At 44.4% G+C, this 26,096-nt stretch overlaps 1 protein-coding gene across 9 annotated transcripts in view; it reads right to left on the bottom strand.

The window, feature by feature from the left end:
* The window catches only part of GAPcenA (GTPase activating protein and centrosome-associated), a 148,026-nt gene that overhangs the window by 105,341 nt on the left and 16,589 nt on the right, over nt 1-26,096 (bottom strand). For 8 of the 9 annotated variants that reach the window (XM_055063597.2, XM_055063599.2, XM_050196074.3 and 5 more), the window contains 5 exons: nt 21,495-21,678; nt 11,947-12,144; nt 3,701-3,863; nt 2,664-2,782; nt 1,731-1,797 (listed from right to left, as the gene is read on the bottom strand). In XM_055063597.2, coding sequence (XP_054919572.1) covers nt 1,731-1,797; nt 2,664-2,782; nt 3,701-3,863; nt 11,947-12,144; nt 21,495-21,678 — 731 coding nt within the window. The remainder of the gene's footprint in view (nt 1-1,730; nt 1,798-2,663; nt 2,783-3,700; nt 3,864-11,946; nt 12,145-21,494; nt 21,679-26,096) is intronic. The other variant, XM_072284054.1, reaches the window with a different exon arrangement.

Below are 26,096 nucleotides of genomic sequence, written 5' to 3'. Positions count from 1 at the left end.
TATGTACATGTATATGCTGTGATGTCGCTCACAGTGACATGTGACATTTAGAGAATTATCGTATTTACTCGCATATTGGATGCACTAGTGCAATGAACGCAGCCCCAAGAAGTAGGCTTTTTTCTTTTTCTTGCATAATGATCACACCCTGAACTTGCTGCCATGAAGTAGGAGACGGGTGCGACTGTGTTCGATGCCTTGTCGGACACCGAATCATACCGTGTCTCTTACTTTTATTGCGATAAAGCAATTATATGGATGCTCCAGGTGCATTTTTGCCATCGTCGCCATCATCACTGAGCGCCGCATGGTGTGAGTGAAAGTGTGCAAGGGAAACCGATGATCGTGGCTCTATCTTGTGTGCCATTTTTCGTCGCGCAAAATGCACCGGGGGGGGGGAGGGGGGGGGGGGGGACGGCAGCGTTGCACTGTGGCAGCAACTGCGTAGTGCACAACCGCACCTGAGGGGTGCCGACGATCGTGGCTCAATCTGCTGTGTACAACGGAGGAAAGCGGGAAGGAAACACGCCGTCTTCCATAGCGCGCATGGCGCTGGAGGGAGGAGAGGGAGGGGGGGAAAGGGAGGCTGCGCAGTGCATCCTATCTTCAAAGCGATCTGCGTCGGGAGCTGAGTCGATGGCGGCTCATACCTTCGTGTGTGCTGCGTTCTTGCCGCTCAGTTCGCGTTGGAGCGAATGTTTGCAAGTTTATACGGCTGACAAAACTACTATCCTTACTTCATGTAGCTGTCTGCACACTTGCTATTGGGATCGATGGTTCGCATCTTCTGCAAAACTGACTTTTTTAGAGGTGACCATGGAAAAAGAAATTGCTCAAAATTTTACCCTGCATAATGAACACACCCCCCAACTTTGCACATATTTTTCGGAAATAAAAGAATTCATTATGCGAGTAAATACGGCATTCAAGGCAACATTTTGGTCTGGGTGGGAAAGAGATCTACTTCCATTTCGTCTGCTTGCTCTCACGTCATGCAGTCGCGCGCTGAGAGCTAAGCGCAATCATGCTCTGTGATCCGCTTGTGTCTGCCTCAGTATTCATGTAGCACTCACTTATACCGCTAGTGAGGTGTTCTCGTGCACAGCGCGCAAAATCGTGTGCTGTGCGAAACGAGACAAACGCAACAGCTCGCATGCACAACTGTCAGCCGAAGTACGCCACGCAGCAAAAAATAGAGAGAGAGGGGGGGGAAGGCGGGGTCCATGAGGTATGCATCATGCAATCCTCCAGATCTGGTTTCACTTGCAGAGGCTAGACGGGGCAAGTGTAGAGAGTGTCCTTGTTGGCGGTGACGCTTGTCTCCTGAACTCATGGGTGCACAGTACTGAAATATTTCTACCTCAGCTATTAATGAACTAATTTGAAAAAAAAAAAAATATGTGTGGTAGAATGCTCCCAAGAGGGCACGTAACAACTTCCAGTGAACAACCAAAATTTGCTATGTGGCCTGGTGAGGGGCCCTTAACATCCATAACAGAAAAAAAAAAAGAGACAAAAGCAGTTTGCATAAGAGCAGTATGCACTTCTAGACAAGTTTTTAGAACTGCTGTTCAGCATCCAAATGGCATTAGCTTTGTAGGTTCATCTCCATTTCAGTGCTAACTTTGGCCACAGTTAATGAACACATTATGCTGAAAAGGACAAATTATTCAAGTCTCAATAAATGGGACAGCACTACCGTGAATAAGCCCAAATGTACCAATACTCACCATTCCAATAAGTTGCATATCACTGTGCTTCACATGCCGTCCAGGGCAAACCAACATGCCAAAGCACCTGCCATGAATTAAAAAAATTCCAAAATTCACATTGAAATAAAAGCAGCTTTCATAATGTCTATGTGGACTGCTTCATTTGTCTATTCATCAACTCTGTTTCAGTATCTATTTCAGATTTTCACTTTTCTATGTAACCCTTACTTTGTTTCTCCCATTGATGGTCCAAATGTGATCTTTCCCCTTCAACCACATTTGTTCCCACATTAGTAAACGTATACTTCCTGCCCTCACACATAATGACAGCAGCACCAGTAATCAAGGGTGTTTCAAGTCGATGCACAACCAGTGCATGTGAAGGGGGAGAAGATGGACTAATGTAACTGAGGGCTGTTGACTGAAACACAACGGAGAAATGTTAAGGGATATATGTCCCTTAAAATATGTATCAACAGGGTTTTACTGTATAATAGGTGGTACCATACCCTAATGATTGCCAATGTCATATTCTACCTAGAGAGATCTGCAAGGGTCTCATATGAAACTGAAGAGTATAAGCTCATGACCTTAGAGACGAAGTTTCATGAGCTATTTGGCCAACCTGTGGGCTGTCAGCGTGCTGCCAAAAATTAATCTGCACTTTGTTTCTACATATTCACTGCATCATAGGTAGTGTACGAAATTAACTTATTCAACTGTTCTCATGCCCAAATCTGTCACTACAGAATCATATATATTATTTTGCGTAATCTTATTGCCAGTTCTCATAAGTAGCCAGTCCCTTTAGCACCACTAAGTGACAACACCAGCAGGATCGAAATCATACTAAGACCATTCTGTAGGACTTCCCATTGTCTCTCACTAATTATGTAAACAGCCAGCTGTAGCAGCATGCATAAGTGCTTAAAATGCTTCAAGATAACAAACCTTTCAATGCCAAGCTCTGGGGTGACAGCTGTCTGTTGAATTGTCACTTGTACCATTTTCTCTGTGTTGCAGCGAAACTTGAAGCAGTCTTTATCTCGAGCACAGGCTGAGAAGTTGCCCTAGTGAGGACATAAAAAAAATATAGCAAATAAATAAGAGTGGGCATAGCATATAAAGCCCAGACTCCACGTACGCTTGCAGACGCACACAACCTCACGTCACACATGCGCGTATGGTGCGATACAGCTCGCACGGATCGCAACGCAGTGCGATCCCGGTGAACAGCTTCTGTCTTATCACATGCACGTGCTGCCTCACCTCGCCTCACGTCGGCTCCCACAGCTACACAGCTACGGCATGGTATAATCAACTCTCAGTGAGGCAGATTTATATCGAGGGAACATTGGGGGAACAGATTATTGGGGGAACAGAAAAAAAAAAAAAAAAAAAGAAAGAGAAATGCAAAACACACACGAGCCACTGCACACCTTTGCTGTCTCTCCCGTCTCCCTTCCACTCCTTCAACTTCGACTCATGTGTCGGAGGGGTCAAAGAGAAACGAGAGAGGGTCATGTGAGGCTGGCATGTGGGCACGCACGTGTGGTGCACGCAGGTGGGTGCGGCAAGTTTGTATTTTTATTTTTATTTTCTTGCATTTCGCGTTTTTCTTTTCTTTTCAGTGCAGACACCAAGTAGCCAGATTTAATTGTTATAGCCAGTAATGTGGCATAGAAACATTGTAGGCGGTTTATTTTGCCCTAGAACACACACAAAAGTTCACGGTGCGACAGCTGCTCATTGTTACGTCTGAGTATTGTTAAGACCGATAATGCTATAAGTGGGTTCCAGAGTACTTCTTTCTATCTAATTAAAATGTTTAGATGTTTGTGCCCTCTGCTTTTTTTCGAACAACCTGGTCAAAACAATCATCGGCTATAACAATAGGATTACTTTGGCACTTGAATATTGTTATAGGTGGGTTCAGCTGTAGAAAGTTAGCCTTGCCAAACGCCAACAATTTGCTCTGGTACGCTTACCCGTGTGTCCTCCTCACGCACATCCAGGGTGGCCTCAAAGGTGTGCACTTGCTCGTTGTTGGGGACACCAGTGCTGACAGAGCTGAGTGGGGGTGAGCCTCCCACACTGCCTGGAGGATGCCGTGGCATTCTCCGAAATGCTGCAGCAAAGCTCTGCAACACCCTGCAGGCCATGCAAGCACAGCAGCCTCTATCAAGCATCATTCATTGCTGGTGCATTAAACCTGAATGCATTCAGCAATGTACCCAACAGAGCGAACTTATGATAGCTGACATCTGTTAATTCAAGCCTGACGGGAGCGATCAAATCACCCGGCAAGTTGAATTAAACAAGATGCAGAAAATACACCGAAACACACTGCTGATTCATTTGGCAGTATTTGCTCGATTCTAACACTAATTTTGTGTGGTGGAAAATCCAGCACAAAGCACTGCCACATATTCTTCACCTCACACTCCATGCAAGCAAGAGCGGGTGAATGCCGCCGACCGTGCTGCCGCTGCCCAGGAGTAGTCATTGTGGCCAGACGAGTTCGACTCAGGTGACCTACAGAAGCCAATGGCTGTCCTAAGATCTCATTGCCTGTGCTCTCTGCCACGCAAGACTACTTCCGGTGGCAGTGCTCACTAGGTGGTGAAAATCTGGAAAGAGATTGGCAGCAAATAGCCAATTTTTTAATGTCGGGTGACAGGAAGTTTGTAGCTTTTTTGCTCCATGGAGGTTGACCTTTGAGTTGAGTTTGAGTTTATTCAACCACATGGCATGTACATTATTTGGTAAAGTACACGAACACTGCGAAGGCAGTTTCGGTTTCAAGTTTGATTGCAACATGCAGGCTATTTTCAGTCCAATTTTCTTGGCAAAAGAAAAAAAGAGACATGTGTTAGAATTGAATAAATGCCTTAATCAGACATTATGAGCTACAGTTACTGCTTGAAAATCTTCCTAGGGCAGGCTGAAAACAGGCATTTTCAATGGGAGATTTTACTCACATGTGTTCCAACACATTCACTGTCTCCTAAGCTCCACTGAGACATGCTGCCACTAAAGAGGTGTCAGCATAGGGGTCACAGCCCAGGCGTGCTACCTGGTCAAGTTCAAGTTATCTGGTGAAGGCCAATTTTAGGATTGAAATACCGAAAGTTTGGGCCCATAAAAATGCATAGGCACCGGCTGGAACCTTTGGTCGGGATCAAGCTAAATGAAAAATTGAATTAACCAGAGTCGAATTAACGGACAACGACTGTACAGTAAAACCTCGTTAAACTGTACCCGCTTAACAGTAGTTTCGTTTTAAAACAAGTAAAGTCAAATCCCCGACTCAGCGGCCATTGAACATAATGAGCTTTGCATCCACATAAACTGTACCAGCTTATTGCATACGTATCAGTTAACATGTAGTGTTTCCACATTTTGACGCATAATTATAGCGGTATGTTGTCCCTATCAGGTGGCCCAGCAGTACAACAAGCCTCGGAGATCAGAACAACGGCCTCCAAGCGCAAATGCAGAGGGCACTTGTTTCTTTGTTCTTTCAGCGCCGTGCAAGAGAGCGTTGTGGCGTCTTGCAAGCTAGGACTTTCATCATGCCGAAGCCGGTGCTGACATGTCAGAAGGATCTACTGTTGACTACGGTGTGTGGCATTCGGAAGTCGAAAGAGAGGTTGCTTGGCAGTGCGGCTGCGACTACGAAAAGATGTCGGCTATGAGGTTAAACTTTTCCGGATGTGAAGGAGGCACTGGTGAAGTGGTTGAAAGCAGCACGGTCGAAAAACCTAGGGCAAGGTTTAAGGTGAGGCACAGCATAAACAGGAGGACCATTTCAGGAGAAGGTACCGCTGATGTGGATGACGCAGAACAATGGCAAAATGGTCAGCTGAGTCACGTCTTGATGGACTATGTGCCCGACGATATCTTCAACATGGATGAGTCTATAGTGTTCTTCAAGCTGCTGCCAGACAGAATGCTTGTGTTCAAAGGCGAGACATGCACTGGCGGCAAGCATGCCAATGGCAGGATTTCAGTTGTATTCGGAATGAACTTGCCAGGAACTGAAAAACTTCCACTTATCGTGTTTGGGAAGTCGGCCAAGCCGAGATATTTCAAAGGCTCCCAACTGCCGTCTGGAGTCATCTGCCGCAGCAATACAAAAGCATGGATGACTGCAAAACTTTTTTTTTAGGAGTACATGCGCCTCATTGACTGCCATTTTGCGGTGAAGAACAGAAGAGTTATAGTTATTCTAGATAATGCGCTGGCACACGACGTGCTGGATAACCTTGCACCTGTGAAGTTTGTGTTTCTGCCTCCTAATACCTCAGCGATTGCCCAGCCCTTGAACAAAGGCGTCATTTGGGCTGTGAAATAGCTGCACAAAAAGAATTCGCTGTGCAGAATTTTTCTAGCCCTTGAGTGTGGCAATGTTCTTTTGACTGACTTGCTGGGTGCAATTTACCCGTTGGAATACTCGTGGCAGTAGGGTGAATGACGACCGTGCAGAACTGCTTCAAGTGCGCTGGCTTCACGGTGTCATAATATATGGTACACGGGAGTGGAAAGCATAAACATAGGAAGGCAGTGCGCTGTTAGGGGCGAAGAGGACAGCGACCCTTTGCAAATACCCCCAAGAGAGCCATCATCATCACTGACACCAATTTGGGAGCGTCGGCAGTGGCGCCTCAAAAGCGTGGCGCGAGGGAGTGTGGCCCATGGCCTGTGGCGTGAGCAGTCCGCGAGGTTCGGCGGTCGACAGGAAACAGCTTCCTCGCTGGGTGTCTGGCACATAGGAGCTATCGCCGCCCGCGCCAATACGCCACACCCGAGTCAACGCTGTCGCCCGCTGGGAGGTTACCTCGCCCTGCTCTTCCGCTGGGCAACTGGCCCAGGAGGGCTGGCGGTCCTGAACCGGGGCGGTCGAGCGTTCGGGTGAGCGGCCACAGGGCTACCCCGCCAGCTGTGGACGTGACCTGGTGACTGCGGCCGGCTACCTGAGCCCCGCGAGGCAGTCCGACCCGGCCGTCCAACCCAACGGTCCGACCCGGCCGTCCAACCCGGCTGTCCGACCCAGCCGTCCGTCCTGGCCATCCGACCCAGCTGTCCGACCCGGCCGTCCTACACGGCTGTCCGACCCGCCGGCCGACACTGCTGTCCGACCCCGCTGGCCAGCATCGGTTCCACGAGGTCTCAGACACGGCGACACACGCTTCCGCCGGAACTGTAGGCCAATCATAATCCACCGATCTATAGATATAGTGCATGTCGTCTATGAGGCATTTTGGGAAACTGTCACGTGTGTGTGCCGTTATCTGTGTTGTGTACATCAATACAAGTCTGATGTGTGTTCGTGCTTTCGCGTGATGCTTCTCCCTTTTTCTGGAGTGATCCGGCCCCAATAACATCACACACGGCTTGTGTGGGTGACGCAGAGGATGCTAGCAACACCATCGACCAGACTTCTGACACCGTTGACCAGTCTTCTGACATCGTTGACCAAGCTTGTGAAACCCTTCTCGGCCAAGTGCTGGAGCGGCAGGGTGTTATAGAAGGTATTTTCTTCACCAACTTGAGAGACATAGACAGCAGCAAAGTTCAGACTTCTCCAGACATGTCTAATGAAGCCATCGTTGTCTCTGTTGTTGCTGAAGTGTCACCTAACGACAGTGATGAGGATGATACGGAAAGCGACAGCACGGGCGATTCAGGCTCGACAGGGGCAGAAGCTGTGTGTTTTGTCAGCCCCATGTGGGAGTTTGCAGAGAAGAGGGGGCTGGCAGAAAAGCTGGCTCACAGCTGAAATGAGTTTGAGGCCGCTGTCGTCGCTGCTAGGCCGCGGCGGCATCAAACGAAAATAAGACTTTGGTCCCTCGAAGTGAATAAATACTGCATGTTTTTTGCCTTTTCATCGTATTCTCTCCGAGTTCCTTTTCTGAGAGTTAAGTGGGCGATCTCACGCTATTTCGTTTAAGCAGTACTGCCCTTTAGTACACATTTTTTTCCGAGCTCCAGCCAACTACGGTTTAATGAGGTTTCACTGTATCACCATTTCAGTAATAATGTAAGCTTTTCTTCGAAATTCTTAAGAAAAGAGAGCGTGAACACCATGTGTATTGAATATCAACCACTATATTTTCAGCACAACATTGCCCTGTCTACACATGGTACTCAACCTGTAGCCACGACATATTACATACCATTGCCACTAAAGTCAACGACCAATTTTTCAGACATGCCCGATAATTCAGTCATGTTCGCGGCACCCCCACGTATTCCATAGAGCCAATGTACAAGGACGTCTGTAATTTTGTACGCTGAAACTCTTCACCATCTGATTTACCAGACAGACTTTTTGCTGTGATTGCAAGTGCGAAATGGCATCAATCGAAGCCACCACTGCTGCCATTTTAATTATCTTGCAGCATCAGGCCAGCACTCTTTCATGCCGATCCGCTTGCAGCCGCAGCCACCGCAGCAATGCTAGGGCTAGCTACTTTGAGGTTTGCTTTGCGCTGTCGTGTTCTTCATTGAAAGAATTTGCCGCTGCCAACAATGGTGCCGACTCCACCTCTGTCATTCTTGCGGACAAATTCGAAGCATGGAAAGTACAGCAACAGTAAAGCGTTGCATAATGCTGGTTCTCAAAAGTCAGCTTCGCCGCAATTCGGCGGTGTTACGCGGATAAGCATACCCACTCTAGTGCAGTGAAGCATAACAAGAATGGAAAGGAGCCACTGTCACGGGACAGTCTATGTTCCATAATTATACATGCACGCAGCCGCTGTCTCCTGTTGCAGTACAGTCACCAATATGTCTAATAAGTGTACTCGCCGGCTTTCTGTGCTATTTCAGACGTGCCTGTTACGATTTGAGCCCTTGAGAGCAGTAAAAAGCATGCATTCATTTTTTTGGACTACCCGATTTTTTTGGACGTTTTCGTGACATCTAGGGAGTCTGAAAAATCGGACGTTGACTGTATAAGTGACAGCCATGCAGAATAAAGTCCAATGCTGATTTTGCATAGACATCAGCCCAGCGTTAATTAGATGCACTGATGCTGTGTTCAAAATGTGCTGGGAATGTGCTCAATTAGTTGTTCATTTAGACATGAAAGCACCACCGAAACCATTCTGCCAATATCTAGGTTGTTGACACAAAATAAAAAGCTCATTTTTGTGCAGTGTACAACTCCTGCCATTAATCTATTACAGCTACTCTAGCGGACAACTTTCGCAAAATAAACACAGGCACATGCACAAAGGTATACACAAATAAGCCCAAGTATGAGTATTATGAAATACAGTAAGCCCTTAAAACCAGGAAATGTTTTGAGGTAAGTGGAGCTCCGAGACAAGCAATATTTCAGTGTACTGGCTACCACAGCACAAGAACTTTAAATAGTGTGCGACCGTGAAACTGCACTTTTGGACATTAAAATGCTTGACATGTCATGATGCGAAGCCTGCCGATAAAATTAAGCAGCTTTTTTGGCACTAACCTCGCGCAGAACCCTTTTGCGGTGCCAGAGACCTTGTCGCACACATACATGCTTACATCGAAACCAACGCAGCTTACTGCCAATTGCACTGCTACTCATGGTGCACATGCATGATGATTGTTCATTGCGCCTTGTTGTGAGGAAAAGAGTGCTGTCAGCATGGATAAACCTTCAAACAAAGTGCTGCCAAGAGGGCTGTGGGAGACAGTGGGAGACAGCATCTCTCAACAGCCTCTGCATCTGTGCCATATAGATAAGCTCCCACCTGCCCTTTCCCTTTATGCTCTTCTGCTTTAGGCATGTTCATCCACCTTTGCTCTGACTCAGAATGAATGAAATTAACAATGAAAGACACTGGCAGCAAAGGATGCAACATTTTCTTTCTCCGTGTGTTATACGACATTGTCTCTGTGTTGGGTGTTGATGTTTACACATTGAGACATAGTGAGAAGGATACCCATCAGTAACAGTCTTGCATGGCCTGTTAAGGTATTGAGATATGAGTAGACTACTGTTATAGACTAACTCTAAGGTCTAACTCTAAAGAAATATATTTATCTTATTAGAAGTTTGTCTTGATCCTTTAAGTTCTTTAGTGAAAAAGTGTACACAATTTACCGTTTCTTTATAATTACAGCAAATTATAGCACGCCATATCTGGATTCGAAAAATTTATTACATGTGCGTTTTATCTCTTACATTCACCCAAAATATGACTAAAACACATGCTCAGAAAGAGACTCCAACGGTGTTCCTCAGCACATGTGTAAGGTTCAAGCATAATTATCTGAGCAGATGATAACGAAGGGGTTCAAAAGCATTGAAGAATATGTTGAAGTGCCAAAGCTCAAATGTATGACGTTAACTGACTCGACAAGCATACCTCTTCTTTGGCAAGCAAGGCAGACGAAGCTGTGACCGGGATGAGTACAGCTAATCCTTGAAGATATTGGTACGAACAGCTAGGATGAGTACAGCTTGAGCTACATAGTTGATGGGTAAACAGAAGAGATCCACAAAACTAAATAACAATTCCTAGTGCACCAAAATATCCACAACACAAAAGAATAAATCAAACTGCAATAAAACCAAAAGGGAGATTTAAGAAGAGATGTTTATTGCATTTGCGTGATAGAATTTCTTGCTTTATGCACTCTTGCTTAAGCAATTCAGTAATTGTTGCTTCCTGGTGCTGTGCAAACCTGTGCGCTGTTACAAAAGACATTTCACATAGCTTGCTAAAGATTATTCAGTGTTGCTGAAAAATAAAATGCACCAAAGTACTTAGGGCGGGGTGAACATTGCTGGTTTGTGTGGCTCCTGGGCACTGTTTTCACATTAATTACTATCTCGCAGAGGCACCTCAAAAACCTCCTCAATTATTGTTTCTATTGTACCAGCCCTGCAGGTTTCCATGCCATTGCTGGTGCATTATAGCTGTTTATGTCCACAGAGACACCGTTTGCCTCTCGTACAGCTAGCAGAGTCACCTCCTCCAAGTCTGCTGATGCAGGACCCTCGCTCAGCTGAGTAGCAGGCATCAGTGGTGGCTGTGGAAGTTTGGCTTAAGTGATTTAGCCCTATTAAAGTAGTAATGACCCGAAAACGTTGTGTTCTACATTTTTTGCATATTTAGGTAGCTGTTAACTCCATATAGAGTTAGCATAATTACGGTAAGATGTCTCAATTTCTCGAGAGCACCACTAATATTTAATTACAGCACCTTCTAAACGACCCACTCAAAATGCATGTCAACTGCAGCATGCTTATGTATGTGAAAAAGGAGGCTCAACACATCACAAAAAGTGAAGGTTAAACCCCCAGCCACGTACACTTAAAGCCCGCCAGTCAACTTGGTGTGGTGTTTGAAGGCAATACAATGATGTGTCGTCAAAATCTGTCAAATTGGTCCTTCCAATTGTGTGCTTTTCTTAAATACGCAGAGGCACACACTCTCCCCTCTTGTCATGGAGAGTGCAGAATAGACTCTGCTTTCCACAGCATGGCCAGAGTGTGTGTGTATGTGCCAGTGTTATCTGGTACCACGAGACCGCCACAACAGGTTTCAGTGGCGTGATTGGACTCCTGTTTGACATTCGAAGCTTCACAACTCTTGATGCACATTTTGAAATGGTAGCATTAAAAAAGCAACATAGTTAGTTATCTGTTGTACTCTAGGGAAACTAAGGCTCCATAGCACAATTACTAAGTTGGTGGCTATCCAATACAGCAATAAAACCAATAAGAAAGCTTCCTGTCTGTGCCCATTTAAGCACATTTTTTTGCAATGGGCTTGTGAGAAACCAAAACACATTGTTATTCCTGCATGAAAATTTAGATTAACTATGTTTAACAGGAGTTTACCGTATCTGGAGTCTACCAGGAGAAGTACTCAACATGGGGGACTAAAAAATACACAGACTTATTGGTGCCGACTCAGTGCCACGAAATTTTTCAATGTGCAAGTTCAACTTAACGGGGGTTTGCTGCAGAAATAAATAGATAAGCATTACCTACATGCTATCATCTCAATGTGGACATCATTTATTAAATTCAAAAGGTAAAAAAACAAAGCAAGCTTGTTTTCAGTTTTGGTATTGTGTGTGTCTTACGGAAATGTCTCTGGTGGCAGCAGTACTGTTCTATGTTTATAAGTATGCGAGTGCTCTAAAGATATTAGTTTGTTGGAACACTTCTGTAGCTGCAAGTCATCCCTTGTCTCCAGCCAGCCTTTGCTGCTACTATTGCATTTACCTATGGACAGCAGGGGGTCCTCCTTTAGTGCAACGGAAGACATGGCACTGGAAGATGGCCTCTTCTGCACTGTTTCCATGTGAGCAGGTGAAAGCAAAGCAGTGCTGCTCAGCAGAGCCTAGGGCACCTCTGGCACAAAATAAAATTCGCTGGACAGGGAAACTGGCAACTTCACTGCGTGTGCTATTCTCGTACACCCTGCACAAAAATGCCAGCCCATATTATGAAAGTTGAGTACATTAAAAGAGGAAAAGAGCTTTAACAGCATAACATCCACATGAGAAAAATGGTATGATGAAGAAGTCGCAACACTGCAACAAGAAAAAGATATTTCACTAACTGTTCAGGGCCATGCTGCAATCATGCCATCTCATAAGAGCTACCCATTTCACACTCTTGGTCGTGAAATTGTGCTAGCTCTCAGTGGGACTAGGCAGTGTTCCAGACAGTGCAAAAGTGCTGATAATATAGTTGTTAGCCTGTGACTGTAGTTACAGTAAAACCTCGTTAAACCGTACCCGCTTACAACAGCAGTTTCGTTTTAAGAGTAGTAAAGTCAAATCCCCAAACTCAGCGGCCATTGAACATAATGAATTTTGTATCCGCATAAACCGTACCACCTTATTGCCTACGTATCGGTTAACTCGTAGTGTTTTCACTTTTCCTCGCGAAATCACGGCGGTATGTCGGCCCAGCAGAACAACGAGCCTCAGAGATCGGAACGGCCCCCAAGCGCAAATGCAGAGAGCGCTTGGGAGGGTGAAGCCACATCAACATCAACATCACTTCGGCACAGTGCCAGAGTCGGAGAGTGTTGTGGCCTGTGTTGTGGTGTCGTGCAAGCTAGGACAAAAACCAGGTGCTCAGCATAGAAGAAAAATTGGACATCGTTCGTGCTATTGAACGTGGCACGAAGAAGTCGGTGCTGGCATGCGAGAGGGATGTGCCGTTTACTATGGTGTGTGGCATTTGGAATGCGAAGGACAAGTTGCTAGGACCGCGAGAATACGTTGGCTAAAAGTTCAACGTTTCGAGGTTTGACTTTTCACCATCGTTGCCTCTGTTATTGTTGAAGTGTTGTCTAACGACAGTGAAGAGAACGACACAGAAGGCGTAAGTACGGGTGATTCAGGCCTGACAGTGGCAGAAGCTGCACATTATGCCAGCCTCATGCAGGTGTTTGCCAAGAAGAGGGGGCTGGCAGAAAAGCTGGCTTGTAGTTTGAGTGAGTTTGAAGCCGTCGTCGTCGTCGCTGCTAGCCCGCCATGGCATCAAATGAAAATAACAGACTTTTGTTGTGCGAAGTGAATAAATACTGCATGTTTTCTGCCCTTTCATTGAACTCTCTCGTAGTTCTGTTTTTGACAGTAAGTGGGCGATCTCATGCTATTTTGGCCAAGCAGTACTACCGTTAAGTACGTACTTTTTCCAAGCTCCGGCGGACTATGGTTTAACATCATTTCACTGTAGTCTCATTCAATGATGTGCAGTGTTAAGCTGCCCCAGCCACCAGTGGTGAAGAAGAAGTTCAGCAGACTTCGTAGATAAAATGAATGAGCAGATTACAAAAAACTGTTTTATTCAATCATTTGTGCTTTACTGTGACAGTAGGTAAAAGCTCAAAACTGTGTTTGCTGTGTCCATCTGTCCTTTCCGTTATGCCATCATTTTCGTGTGATGTCATTGTTATTATGTTGTCATCAGGCCACTTCTTCATCTTTACCTTCACCATAAGGAGAAGAAAAACAAGGCTTCTTCCACCCCTGTCACTAGTGCTAAAATTTCAGTGCTTAAAATCACGGTGTTTTTGGATGTTTCTCCACCTCAAAAAAAAAAAAAAAAAAAAAAAAAAAAAAAAAAAAAAAAAAAAGAAGAAGAAAAAGAGCAAGAAAAAGAAAACCATGAGACCTCAAAAGCAAGTCGTGTTCGGAGCTTCAACTTAGAACTAACAATTGGGAGGAAGATTCAGAACCTCTGGTGACCTCACTCAAGTGCACATCTGCGTGTCTGCCACTTCCTTTCCATGCCACACTAGCAAATGCATTGCACGGAGGATGCATGCTTGACTTCTGTTCTAAAAAAATACAGATGTTCATACAGACTGTTTCTCTGACCTTGCCTATCTGCAACTCATAAATATGAAAACATAACTGACAGTAAAAGACAACAGCAAATAACAAATTCACTGCTGATATTTCAATAATGAATTAGTCATTTAAAAATTAAGAGACATTTAGATGGTTTTTCTTAAAAAAAAGAAAAGTTAGCATGTAAAGGCTCAAATACAATGCCCATATTGAAATCCAGGGTTCAATGAAAACCTGTCTGGCTGGGAAAATTCATGGCGGAAAATATCAAGCGCCGACCAATCGTCGAAAACAAGAAAGGAAAAAGATGTTTTGGCCCCACTATGGGAGCCTTGTTCACCATGAAGGTAATGAAGTGAAGGTTGGTTATATACGCTTCATGATGTGACGTAAGCATTGGGTTTTTATCGGGGGCAGATTGCTTGAGTTGCAATTGAGCGTGTGTGCTGTCGTCTGGACATGAAAGGATTCCAGGTAAAGCCTTGCAGTCTTGCTCTTTTCTTTTCCAATTATCTTCACGCTATACCAGTCGATGCCATGGCCCATGGACACTGCGTGTTCAGCCAGCACGTTTGTTGCCACGTGCTTGGTATGGACATCATAGTTGTGCTGTTTTAATTTTTTTTCTGAAATCACCCGTTTTACTGATGCGCACATGTTCACAACCGGCGTAAGGAATCCTGTACACGAAACCCGCGAACTCCTCTTTTGCGAGCTTGTCTTTCACTGTCACCATTGTGTGTCTCAGCTTATGACATTGACTTTGTACGACCAAAAGATTCTTGAGACAGGCTTTCGCTTACACCGAGGACATATGGTATCAGAATCCCTTTTACTTTTTCTCGTCGCTGGGGCTGTTGTGACACCGGATGAGCTAAGCAATTTTGAGAGTTTTGATAAACGAACTGGAGCAGGCTGAAGACAACAGGTTACTGCGTGTGGTAGCCAGATCAGCCACTCGGCCCTCCTAGGTTGAGCAGTTTTTCTGCATGGTGTACAAGTGAGGCGACCATCGACTTCTTGTTACAGGTCAGGTGTACGGAAGTGAAGCTGAGGTAGATGCAGGTGCGCATGTTTTTTCCGACTTCGCTGAACGACATTCTATTACCGTTGCATTTTACTAGGGTGTCTAGAAAAGGCAGACGGCCTTCGGCATCTTTCTCCATCATGAACTGTATGGCTGGTTCCATGCTATTGAGATGCAAAGGAAATGCACTTAAAGCCGTTTTCTTAATCATGGAGAAGCAATCATCCATGTACCAAAGGAAGACCTTTGGACATGGTGTGAAGCTGGAGAGCGTGCGAGACTCTAGTGACTCCATTGTCATGTTTGCTGTGATGACTGAAATCGAAGCACTCACTGCCATTTCATGGACCTGCTTAATAAGTATTGCCCAGACAGAACTGCAGAAGTCTGCTGAGGCCTGGAACATTGATTAGTGTTTTTTCCGGTAGAGTTCGGTCTGATTCAAGTGGATCTGTGCAAACCTTGACGGCGAGGTCTGTTGGCATGCTCATGAAAAGTGATTTCCCATCGAAGGACACCAGGATTTCATTGCCATCGAGAACCGTGAACTTTTTCATTGAAATCATACAAGTTCTGTACGTGCATTCCACTCTTGCCGACCAAAGGGGAGATAATGCGGTGAAGGTAATTCGACAGCTTGTGCAGAGGCGAGTGGGTGAAGTCGCCGATTAGGCACATTGGGACGTCTGCTTTGTGGATCTTCGGTAATCCATACAGAGCAGGTGCGGAACCGTTGTTGCACAGAAGAAAAAAGTAAAGGGACTTCTGCTGTGGAGGAACAAAGCGGAACACGTCAGCCAATAGTTTCTGCAAGTCTCTTTGTAGCTTTGAAGTGAGATCACGATTCAGGGGGATGTACAGTGCTCACGGAATAAAACGCATCAATTTAGGGCTAAGTAATGCGCATACTTTCGTTTCAACCGGCTGCAGTTCGTGTCACATCGACGTAATTGTGGCGCGTACACTTACATCGGAGTCCTCTTCACCTTTGGTGACCGAATTCCTAGTGACATGACATGGTGCTCTCGCGTACTTTGCACATATGTAGGGTTCTACTAAATGCTCCGTGTCCTATTTCATTCTGTGAGCACTGTACATTCCTTCATACTCTAGCAAACTTCGCATCTTGTTTTCATAGTTCCGTTCGTCTAAGACGACCGTGGCATTTCCCTTGTCCGTGGGAACTATTACAATGTCCTCATAGTCTCGTAGTCTTTTCAAAGCCTTTCGTTCTTTGGGCATAGTGGATCCAGTTTTTGATGCCGGTGTAGCTTGGAGAGCACGCTGATGACACGAGTATGTGCTTCATCGCGGCGGACCGGCTTGATACTCATGACCTAGTGTGCCTAGTGTGCACCGTGGAAAATGCGGTCTGAACAAAAATGTCAACTGTCTTCAATATATTAACTAGCCATAGGTCACCAGAAAAAGTTGTCACCCATTCATTATAGATGTGGTCATGTTTAGTGCAAAAGAAACAGTTTTCCACAAGTTAAGTGAGGAACTGCTCCAGACTAATTTCTTTTTCTTTTGATATAGGTACAACATTCTTTTGCCTATGTGCCGAATGTTGCAAATTTGCGACATACCCCAAGGTTCATACAAAATTTAGTCTTCACATAAAATATTGGTGGCACTCGATTATGATAGCTAAATAAAATTAAAATCTCATGCAACAATTCTTTATGCTGTGCCTTTAATAATTCCGGCATTAAAGGGTTAAGACACATATCAGAGGGTATACAGGAATTCAAGTGGTTGTGTGGTAAGTTTCAACCCAATACTTTAGTATGGCTAACATTCAATTCAACTCAATAAAGTTTATTTCTTTTTTATACAAGAAAGAGGAGTAAGAGATAAAAGCCATGAGGCCTGGCAGAGGCTCTTGCTCCTGTTGACATTCGGCATACAGGTACATTTTACATTTCATACAAGTATGTTTACACGCATTGTACGCACATTTTGTGACACTTTCTTCATGCACCTTGCATGCTAAAAATCGTTCACATGAATTATACATCTGGTAAAGTTGAAAATCAACACAATGCAATACATAAATAAAAATCCCTTATTTTTTTTTTTCTACTGGGATTACAGCACAGGAAGCAGTTTTATTTGTAGGAAATGACATGATGTACAAACTGTCTCTATGTTGTGATTTACAAGGCTATTTGTTGGGAAATTATGACAACTTTAGTAATTACAGTCGAATCTAAATATTAATTTTTCAGGACCTTGTAATATTATATTCATATAATCAGAAATTGGTATGATGCATAGTAAACGACAGTCACAACAATGAAGTGAACATAAAGTCGACGACCGATAATTCAGACTCCACAGGGACGTAAATAAGTCTGAACTATTGAATGTCTGAAAAAATGAATGTGTTCAATAAAGATAACTTTATTTACGTTTTAAGGCCCCTGTGCAAGGAACAAGTGGTCGATGCATTGCTGCACGCATTTCCACTTATGTGCAACCAAGACCGCTTGTATTTCTGCCAGTATTGAATTTCGCTGTACAATGATGTAAGGACTGCAAGGGCTTGAATCAGATCTGCATGTGGAAGGCTCCGGAGCACACAACACGTCATCATCTGAGTCAGAGTCGCTGTTAGATGGTGTGAGAACTTGCTCAATTATTTCGTCATCGCTCAGTTCAGCACACGACGAAACCACGCTGCTGACGTTTGCAAATCTTCAAATCTAACGGCGGCAGGAATTGGCTCACCGCAGCCTAGCAGGTCATCAATGATGTCCGCATTTGAGCTTGTTGTGGTAGGCATCAATTCAGCCTCTTCAGTTGCGGAGTTGGGCTCATTCGGACTGGGAGGGCACTGTTGGTGCCATTTGACATGGCCTACTATAACTTCACGAGAAAGACTTCTTGGAACCAGGAGAGTGCCTGCCGTCTGGAATGCAAACTAAACAAACAAGCACATCCATAACAGACTGGTGATAGCGGACCATGCCATAGGGGTGCCGGAAAAGGATGTGATGATCATGATGTTGATGTGACCTCACAATTCAGGAAAAGCCTCAAAGATCGGCATTTGCAGTTAAATCTCAGAGGCGTAGAGCAGCGACCAAGGCAAAGCCTCAGAGATTACAGTTTAGTGTGTAATCTCCAAGGCCATACTTGGTGTCTCATCGAGGTTGCCAGGGAAGATAACGGAAACTGAGTTGGCGCATGCTACAGCCACGGACGGAGTCCGGATAAGCGAATGTAGAGCTAGCGGCTGTCCGAAATATCAGTCGTCTTTATACATTAAGTCTATGGGGCTATTGGCAGTGCCACGAAGCTGTCCAAATTGCCGAGCATGTCTGCATTATCGGTGTCCGATTTATTGGTCGGCGACTGTAATACGTTCTTGTTTTTTTATCACGACTACTGTTGGTTGAAGAAGTCATTGATGACTTTCTGGTAAATTCTTCCCTCAATGTTGTCGAGGAGACCATTCTGGAACTTTGCACTTGTTTCCTCCCCAACACTGCCAATGCTCACTGCACGCAACAGTGAGTGCTTTTTAACTACGCAGGTCTCTGCCGGGATCACATAAGACTAAGACATTAAATTCCAACTTCGCAATTCTATGCCGTGGCTGTACTCACTTGAAAGAGATCTTGCGGCGGCTCAAAAATTCGTATCATCTTCTACAGCCAGGGAGAGTGTTTTCAGTCCCGCCGAAACAGAATGTGTTGTACTTAATGCGTTCTGGCCACAACTTTTTTCAAAATTTGTATCATCTCAAAATTCAGACTAACCGTAATCATATCAAGATTCGACTCTATTTGTACTCATTCTAATTAAACTACCTCATTTATGAAAACATCTTCTGTCTGTCTACACTTTACACTACGAGTACAAAGTTTCAGCTGACTACCACAATTCCTCTGTCTGTGGTATTTACAGTTGAGCTCATATATAACGACCCCACTTAAGACAAACTTTCACTTAAGATTAATGAGAGCTGTGCGACCATCAAAATATACACGACTTCAATGGCATAAAATTGCACGTATAACGAACGTTTTTTAGCCCTGCCAATCGGTTACAGCGAACAAACGGCGTAAACCCACAGCCGCGATGCAAAGTAACGACAACCTCCAATCCCTTTGTGCGCGCCGTCTGTTTTCCCAAGCCTCGGAGGCAAACTATCCGGTTCATGCCCCTCTACCCTCTCCCCTGCCGTCACGCACTGCCCATGAGTGTTGGCTTGTGGCTTCCAAGATCGCCCTCCTGCCCATCCTCGCAACTCCGCTCCCCTCTCCTCACTCTTTCTTGCAACTTCCTCACTGTCGCGACGCGCGCGCTACGGCGCCAGCTAAAGTTCAGATGTTTTGTTTTCTGGCCGTTACTGCGAAGCAGGCCTCTCCACACTAGTCTCCATTCTTCCTCGCTTCTGCACTTTGTTCTAGTCAGACTCGAGTTGTAATTCAGGATGGCAGACAAATGCCGTGCCTGCAGCGGTCCCGAAACGAAAAGCGCTTAACATGGCAATGAAGCGAGCGATTTTTAAGGAAATGTCTCAAGGCACTAAAAACTGAGAGTTGGTGAAGAAGTACAACATGTCTAAATGAACCATCTTGACGATTCTAAAGAACAAGGAAAAGATCACCATCTCTGTCGCCGACTCGAAGAACAGAAAACGCCTGTAGAAGGCCACCTATGCGGACGTAGAGGATGTTCTGCTTAAGTGGTTCGCCGACGCATGGGCTCACAACATTCCGATAAGTGGACCAATGATGCTGGGCAAAGTCAAAGACATTGTGTTCCTGCTAGATTTTCCCGACTTCTGCCCAGGCAATGACTGGCTACATCGATTCGAAGTGCGGCATGGGATTGTTTTTAAATCGATTGTCGGTGAGGCAGCTTCGGTAAGTGACCTAGACGTTGCCATTTGGCTTGTAAGAAACCGAGCCATTACTGCAAGCTACACGAAGCAGGATGTATATAATACAGATGAACCAGCATTATATTTTATCAGATGCTGCCAGACAAGACGCACACCATGAAAGGCGACTCATGTGCTGGCGGCAAGCACAGTAAAGTGTGCGTTACAGTACTTCTGTGCACTAATATGGATGGCAGCAACCGGTGCGTGCCCTTTGTAATCGGAAAATCAAAGAAGCTGCGTTGCTTTCAGAGCTGTGTACCTGTGCGCTACAGGCACAATACTAAGGCGTGGATGACGCACAATTTATTCGCATAGTGGCTGGCCGAGTTTGACTGCGACATGCAGAGGCAAAGAAGGCGCGTGCGATAGAGTAGGGGGAGTGCAGAGCTGCCACCTTGTGACACTAAGCTCTGCGTTACCGTCGTCGACTCCGACATTGGGGGCTACGACACTGGTTGGGATGACTTTATTTCTGCTGATGAAGATGCTGTTATTGTGGAACCGTGCACGGACGAGGGCATCACTTGCGAAGTACAGGCAGAGAGCGACGCGGAGGAATTGGATAACGATGAAACTTCGGAGCCAACACCCATAAGCGTGCCTGTAGCCATGGGCTACACAGAGAGCCTCAGGCAACTTGCCTATGCCAAGGGCCTCGGCAAAGAGCACGCTTCTGCTTTAAATAAACTGGAGACCGCCCTCATCAGATCTGCACTGCAGAAACAGATGACCATCACGAACTTCTTTGCAAAGAAATAAATTTTTTGTTTTGACTAGCCACTTTTATTTTCTTTTTAAGCTGTCGTCCACTTACTATGAACTTTGGGTATAACGAACAGACGCCGCGCAACACTCAGGTTCGTTATCAGCGGGCTCGACTGTATATGAAATTCTTGAGCAAGCTGTAGGTGCTTTGTGGAATGGGATGGACATAAATGTTGATGAACAAATACGGTGCAAAACTAACATTGACTGCTAGCACAATGAAAATTGCACGGACCATCTTTAAGAGCCATGCCAACGTAACACCTCCTGCTTAAGAAGGACAAAGAAGGACACTGATGAGAAAGCTAAGGCCAGGCTCGATTTATGATTACTCCTGCAAAATATTAAATGTGCCACCCTGACCGAGATCAGAAGGCAGGATTAGCATGAGCATAAGGTAGAAGATAGATGGCAATTAAATTTCAGCAACAGCTCTCTTTTGCATCATTGGCAACTAAGTACAGTGCAGTAAATTGTTTTCTTTCTACTTTTCTTAAGGTGGGTGGTGCGCCTGTGTTGCTGATGTAAGTGTGGTGACCACTGACACAGCGAGAAGTGTGCAGCCTGGAATGTTATAACAATGATGTTGAAGCTCTTAAATTTTACCCATAAGTTCTGCAGTAAAGTGTGATTTTCTTTTCACACATAAATGTTTGTCTCCTGACCAAACATTTCAAGATTTCCACAAATGTTATCTATCAGCCTAACCTGAAAGTGTTTGCCTTCAGTGTCCTTTTCTTTTCAAAAAAAGAGAGAAATATATGCTCACGTGACAACACCTTCCGAGTCCGGGGGCACTACTAGCGCCACCTGAATGTGCTGCTCCGAGGACTGATCATTAAGGATGGCCATGTTGCGTTGTATCTCCAGCTCACTTCGTGGAGCATTGATCGCTGCACAGCCCAGGTAGGCCACATCCTCAAAGGCTTGCTCTCCACCAAGCACCTCGGAACCTAGCACAATACCAATAACACTTGATTCAAGTTCAAATTTGTCTACATGGTGCCACTTTAAGAAGAAAAATTTACAAATTGAAGATTTTTGTTGAGCAGCAAACCATAAAAACTGCCACCAGTATAACAAGTGAGTATCTGAGGATGTATGTCCTATATAGATTGATTTGAAATTGCAGTATGTTGCCTATAACAGTAGTCATGACTTTATCACTGCATTGGTGGATTAGCCTCTCTTGTGAACATGCACAGTGCAGTAGTGTATCCTTATAATAATGCTAATATTCTGTGTGACTATACACAAATTATTCTTTTCTGACCACTGGTCTACCTCTCTCAGAGCCTGGTACAACGATAGTTCATGCCAAGGTGCACACAAGCAAGAACAAATGCAATTTACAGTATTTCTTTTTTATTTTTACCAGCCTGCTGACTGCCAGATGAAACAAGTGCTCCAGTGCATGACACCAGACTCTGCCATGGAACAAAAGAGACGTGAATAAAGAGAGAAAAATGGAGTGTAGCTCAGTGCAATTCTGTCTGGCACATTTAGTTCCAGTTCCAGACTTGAGACCTAGGGAGAAATTCGACAAGCAGTAAGGAGAGTCTAGGCAATCTTAATAAGAAAGAAAGGAAGAAAAAAACAATAAAAAAAAAGACACTAGTCATTTGAGTAACTTATTGTTCTGTGTACTAAAATCAGAAAAACGATAATATATCATTGTAATCCTCATAAATAATGGAGCAGCTAAGAAAGTATAATGCCATCAAGACTCTTAAGACTCTTAAGCCACGATGCTGCCAGACTCAGTGTGGTAGTGAACACACAAGGGCGGAAGCCACTAAATCACCTCTAAGATACTTGAGCGCCAGCATTGCCGTTTACGGAGAGCTTCAGAGAAGTGCAGTATTAGGCATGGCCTCCAAGACTGTCAGTGCAACGCATGCTGGCGTAGATTGGTATTGTGTGACGTCATTGTTTGGTGGCAGTCTTGGTGCATCAGAATCAAGAATCAGAAAGTCTGATTTCTAAGAGCTGCTTTCCACAGCTATGCTACCAAACAAAATGATTGAAAACCATTGTATAGCTAATTAGGAAGACTTGGCAAGTATGCGTTTGAAACTATGTTGCAACATTTTAATCAACTAATCAATCAAACTTGCAAGAAGCAGACGAGGTTGTGAAAATAAGATGAAGTCACAGTTATAAAAAGAAGAAAAAAAAAGAAAGAATAAAAATGACACAGTTCCTTTGTGCAGCACTGAGGTTAACACAAAACTACAATTATGCCTAAAACAAGTCTTTTTCTGAGGCCAATGGTGGCTTTGGCGAACAATAGTGACACAGATGTTAGTTACCTCATGACATGTTTTGGGAAAAAGAAAAACGGTTTTCCTGTAACTTTTATTATTTTGAGTTTAGCACACTGTGAACACATATTGCATGTGTGCTGCCCACCGAAACATACTGCACATTACTGTATTGCTTGTAGCACTTTACCACTTACAGAGAAAATTTTGAACACTTTTGCGCCCCATGCTACAAACTACCCATAAGGGACAGTAGGAATTTAAAATGAAGAGGTAAAAACTATGCAGTAGGGTGTATGCCTGCTGAGCTGGGGGACCCTGGTTCCAATCCCACCACCAGACAGCACCAGACAGACCAAAAGCGCAAAATGGTTGGAAGAAGCAAAGAATGCTTTGTGTTAAGAGTTATGGCACCATCTATGGGGCCTATGGTCACCTTTGGGCATCTAATACCCCTGTCACACTGGGAGTTTTAATGTCATTCGAACCGAATGGCATTAGCATCGAATGACATTATTCGGTTGCTACACAGCGATATTTAATGTCATTAGCACCGAATGACTTCGGCAATCGAATGAGTTCCAGAAACTCATTCGGCTTCGCACTCGGAGCGAATGTGTACTCTCAACCCCAGAAACAAAGCAAAACAGGACACAGTATTTGCAAATTGAAAACCGCACTCGTATAGAAATAATAAAGTTTGCGTGTTTTAATGGACTTGTTACTTTAAAGAGACAAAATCTGTGCGGTAGGCTGTCGCAAAATGTTGTTACTCTCCAGCTCAGCAGCGTCTGGCCGCCGCCCATGCCGCCTCCACTCTGCTCTTCGGCCATAGAACGTCTAATCGCTTCCTCTGATTATTAGGACTTGCTCGTAATGCAAAGTACGCAGCAACTAATCGCTTCACCTCCTGCAACTTAGCGTCGTCGTCCAGCGTCGCCATGTCAGCCATTTTGTTTGTTTTCAATTTATCGGCTGCAGGTTGCTAAGCCTTGTTTTGGCTTATAGTGGCCACATAGTCTGAAATAGAACAACTTTTTTTGTACGCATTGCTAAAATATTTTTTTTTTTCAGTGAACTGACGTCCCAAAAATATATTTAAACGTATGGATTGCTTATGCAAGCACTTTATACCTGCCTTGTTCTACTTTAGTTGCGACGTTCTTTTCGGAATCATCGCCATTGATATCGCCACCGAATGACATTAATTTTTCGAGTGTAGCACCTTCGGGGGCGAATGACATTCGTTGCACCGAATGCCATTCGATTCGAATGACATTAAAGCTCCCAGTGTGACAGGGGTATAAGGGCATTGCATAGAGGCAGGAAACTCATTGCAAGGTGGGGTAAGTCGTAAAGAAAGTTATTGCTTTAAAATGCAAACCTCATATTAAACAATTTAAATAAGCATAAGCTTGAAAGCAAGAAGCTTGTCATGCAACATGTCAAGCAATGTACGAAAGTCTGACTGAAAGCTATTGTTGACCCTGCTTGAAAAACAAAAGAAGAAACTACTGCGTGACGAGATATATCACTAGGGAGTGCGCCTTTCTACACTGACATTCTCCTATCAGAAAGCGCCAAGCTGAGCGACAAATTTCAGGATGAATATACCCGAACACTATCCTCATAGAAAAATCAAACCACTATAGTTCTAAATAGCATGGTGGACTGCCTTAGGAAAGGATTAACGGGTGTGAAATTTGACTTCTCTGTGGATATCGAAGAACTGTTGTGCTCAGTACCGCCTGCAGAACTCCTGGTTGCTGCGTGAGACGTGATAAAGGGCATAGGACCTATATGGTTTCAGAACAACTGTGAAATTTCCATGGATGGCTTCTTGGAACTTCTAACATACTATCTGTGTTCAACTGGAGTTGCTCAGAAGAGAAAATTACATAACCAAAACAGGGGGATTTGTGGGGGTTCTCGGTGGCCTCAGTTTTAGGAGAGACCTTTCTTGTAAAATTTTACCATGAGCTCTCGAACGTTATGACAGAGGACAAAGCAAAAGCAGTTTTTAGATATGTGGATGACTTTGTTGTTTTGTTCCAGCTCCCCAGTAATCCCATGTTTTGATGTTCTTTATGTTTCTTGTATCAGTGCCATACTTTTAACAAACTTCCTGAATTGTGAATGGTGGACCATTCGTGACCGGATGCCTCTTTGTGCTGCCTGTACGTCAGTTATTGTACATAATAAATAAATGATCGTGTTTGTATGTTGTTTTCACACCAACACCTTTTATTTCTTTTTTTTTTGACAATTATAAAACTGTTTACTTTTTTTTTTATTTTCGTCCATGGTCAGAATATCAGGGCCCATGATTAGAACATTTTAGCCTCTTGTAAATAGTTGCACATTAAGAACCAAAACACCTAGTCTCGTTTCTGCATTGAAAGCACAAGCAGCGTAAGTGCTGGGGTTACTGATGCTTCTAAACGACTGCTTGCTATGACAACTGCCTAATTACAATACAGTTTTAACAGTGCAGCTCCTAGCCCTTGCCGGTTGCCTTAATCCTAGGCTAAAAGCCCCACTGAAGATGTTTAGTTGTGAGATTTGTCTTACATTTATCCTACCTAAATCTCGTTCAGAAAGGGCATTACCTTGCTGAGAAATCTGAAGCGCACAGGGCAGCTCAGTTTCCTTTTCTTTATCATTAAACCAAGTAATTCTGTGGAAGCCACCCATGCAGTAATGGTTTCATTGTTTTTACCTCCTGATAAGATACTGCTCACAGTTTAACAGAAAATGAACAGCTGTGCTTGGTGAACAATCTGGCGCTATGCGCAACCGAGAAATGACACTTACTCATGGGTGAGTAGGGGTGCAACAGCCCAGATGTTTGCTGTAGTTTACAAGTGGCAACACTGGCACTTCGTTGAAAATGTGTGATGGTTAACTTCAGGCAAATATTAAAAAGCCTATTGAAGTGCCTATTGAAAAAGCCTATCGAACGACGGCCGCATTTCGATGGGGGTGAAATGCAAAAACACCCATGTATTTAGATTTATGTGTGCGTTGAAGAATCCCAGGTGGTCAAAATTAATGTGCAGTTCCCCACTACGGCGTGCCTCATAAGCATATCGTGATTTTGGCCCGTA

Source organism: Dermacentor andersoni, chromosome 1 (assembly GCF_023375885.2).
Source record: "Dermacentor andersoni chromosome 1, qqDerAnde1_hic_scaffold, whole genome shotgun sequence".
Taxonomy (NCBI): Eukaryota; Metazoa; Arthropoda; class Arachnida; order Ixodida; family Ixodidae; genus Dermacentor; species Dermacentor andersoni.
The sequence above is the reverse complement of the archived record's forward strand: the minus strand, read 5'-3'. Positions and strand labels throughout refer to the sequence as shown.